At 56.9% G+C, this 2761-nt stretch overlaps 1 protein-coding gene across 1 annotated transcript in view; it reads left to right on the forward strand.

Moving 5' to 3' along the window:
- The first annotated feature begins 793 nt into the window (after positions 1-793).
- ETNK2 (ethanolamine kinase 2) overlaps positions 794-2761 on the forward strand; it is a 20726-nt gene continuing 18758 nt past the window's right edge. Inside the window, exon 1 of the mRNA XM_032785804.2 lies at positions 794-1204. Coding sequence (XP_032641695.1) covers positions 794-1204 — 411 coding nt within the window. The remainder of the gene's footprint in view (positions 1205-2761) is intronic.

The following is a 2761-nucleotide window of genomic DNA, read 5'->3' on the forward strand; positions in this document are numbered from 1 at the left end:
AAACTCAGCCTAGCAATGGCTGGAGCAATTATGACCATTCTATTAAAGTGACAGATCTCCTTCTATTTATAGGCTGGTGGAGGGGACTCAGCTTCCTGAGGGTAAAGTGACTTTCCTGACTGACTGTGTCCCATTTAGCTGGCTCCAGTGTCTGAGTGCTTTGGAGAGGGCTCTTTTGCTCCATGACTGAACTTTCCTTTGATAATCAGGCCAATCTGGACCACACCAATAGGCAGCAGAGGGCAAAGGAGACTAATCTCTAAATAGCAGGGAGATGTCACCTTCCCTGCCTTGAATCTTCAAATGTACTAACAGATAGTGTACCTAAGGCCTCTTGATTTCATTGACACAGCCTGCCACAGGCAAGGCCCCGAAGAAGTCTGGAGGGTGGGGTGCAGATTTGTGCAGTGACCTCTCCAAAGCAAGCCCTGGCCCTGCAGCAGGATGCACGCTGAGTACTGAACAAGCCCCTGGGGGACGGGAGTTAATGCCTAAATACTGGCGAGGGGCTGAGCCAGCATCCACCCCCAGCACTGAATTCCCAGGCCCCTCTCTGAGTCTTCCCCCTGCCGCGGGCTGCCCCACACCCCGCCCCCGACCTGCAGCACCAGCGCGGCCTTGGGGGCTGCCGCCGAGTCCCTAGCAGGCTCAGCCCGTGCCCAGCAGGCCGGCGCCCTCTCTGCAGGGCCCCCGGGACGCGTGCTGGGGGCGGAGCAGCCGAGCTCATCCCCGGCCGGGTCCAGCCGAGCCGCTCGCGGGCCAGGGCGAGCCCGCGGGGTCCCCCGGGGCAAGAATGGCGGCGCCCTGGCGCTGGGTGATCCCCGTGACATCACAATGGTGGCAGGCCCGAGCGCCGCCGGGCTGCTGGCCCTTCCCTTGGAAACACTTGGAGTCCCCGCCCAGCCCCTCTCCAGCCCCTGCCCATGGGCCGCTGCCCCAGCGCTCCGCGGCTAGCGGGGGTGGAGTCGCCGGTGCCCCCTCCCCGCCTCCCGCGCTGGCCCGGGAGAGGCGGCGGCTCTGCCCGCACTGCACGTGGGCCATGGAGGAGAAGGTCTCGGCCGCCGCCGGGCTGCACGGCCGCCGGGGCTACCCGGCCGTGCGCTCCCTGGGCATCGCGGTGGATGAAAACAACGTCCGGCCGGGCGCGCTGCAGCTGATCCGGGAGCTGAGACCGCAGTGGGAGACGGAGCGAGTGAAAACCAAGGTACGGAGCTAGTGTCACCCTGGGGCGCCGCTCCCCGAGGCTGCGTGTGTGTCACCCTGGGGCGCCGCTCCCCGGGGGACGAGGGGATGGATGGGCTGGGTGTACTCGGTGCTGCCACAGCGCGGCGTGGGCTGGACTTGCTGCCTTCCAGCCTGGTTTCCATGGCTCTCTCGAAGCCAGGCAGAAGGGAAACCGCTTATTCTGGTGAGATCTGTTCTGTGCGACAGTCTCCCCCAGCACCCCGGGGCGTTGCAAATTCGCCTGGGCTGTGGAGCCCTGTAAGGGCCTATGTTGCACTGAATGACCTGCTCCAAGTCTTTCCTCCCTAAGGGGGGTACTTAGCGCTGTTAGCGGGCATGTGTTCTCAGCACCCCTGTCGTCCCCGGAGGCGCTAGAGTGGCTGCAAAGAATTGAGGGGTGGCTGGGCAGATTCATGTTACACGCAGAACTCTAAAATGCCTGTTGCGCCTTGGAGATTTTTAGGAGCGGGTTAGACAGACACCTGTCAGGGATGGTCTAGAGAATACTTAGTCCTGCCATGAGTGCAAGGGACTGGACTAGATGACCTCTCGAGGTCCTATGAGTCTGTGCTCTATGAATACTGGTTCTCCTGAGGCAGAGGCGTCTAATCGTTAGAGCCAGAGATCAAGCACTAGGACTCCAAGACTCTGTGCCTGGTTCTGCCACTAATTGGCTTTGCTGCTTTGTGCCTCAGTTTCCCCATCTGTCAAATGATAGTAATGACACATTGCCTAGCTTAGCTCATCAATATTTGTAAAGTACTTTGAGATCCCTGCATGAAATGTTCTGTAGCTGTGCAGCGAGGGTACAGTACTAGTATAGTATCGATGTAACAGAGTATTCGTACCAGCGTGTGCACTTATTTCCAGTGTGCCTGGAGCATCCTTAATAATATATTAATAGCCCAGAGTCACTTATATGCAAGAAGCTGCGTCAAAATATTTGTGCCAGGGCAGCTGCTAATAGGCAGGAGACTCTTGAGTTAAGGCTGTGATCTCTTCAGGGAGGGACTGTGTGGCATGTGTTTGTGCAGCTCTGGTCTCAGCTGAGCCCTCTAAGTGCTACCTATAATACAAAGAATTCATAACAATGAGACTCTTGTCAGCATTGATGCTGTGCATTGATGCTGTGTTGAAAGCAGCTCTTACTTGTGTAAGCGTAAAGGGAAGGGCTGGCCTGCCTTAAATCTTAGCCCCAGCTGATGTTGTTTTATGTTTGACTTTTTTAACCTGTTAATACTGGGGGGAGGGAGGGAGGTATTTATTTTTTATTTTCAGAAAAACAATTTTTTTATTAAAGAGAGAATTGAAGCAGATCCTTAGGTGGTGCGTATCAGCTTCACTGACTTTTGGTTTCATAGTGTTGGTGCCAGGCTGTTGTGCAGCACTGCCGATGTAAGAGGCTAAGTCCTCTCGAGTGGCCAAGATCTGCTCAGTGTAGGATCCAGGAGAGCTGGGCAAAGGTGGCTGTACCCCTCCCCCCCCCACATACCCCCCCCCCTCCTTCTTATTTTTTTTTTACCCCCCCCCCCCCCCC

The sequence above is a fragment of the Chelonoidis abingdonii genome, chromosome 4 (genome assembly GCF_003597395.2).
Source record: "Chelonoidis abingdonii isolate Lonesome George chromosome 4, CheloAbing_2.0, whole genome shotgun sequence".
Lineage (NCBI taxonomy): Eukaryota > Metazoa > Chordata > Testudines > Testudinidae > Chelonoidis > Chelonoidis abingdonii.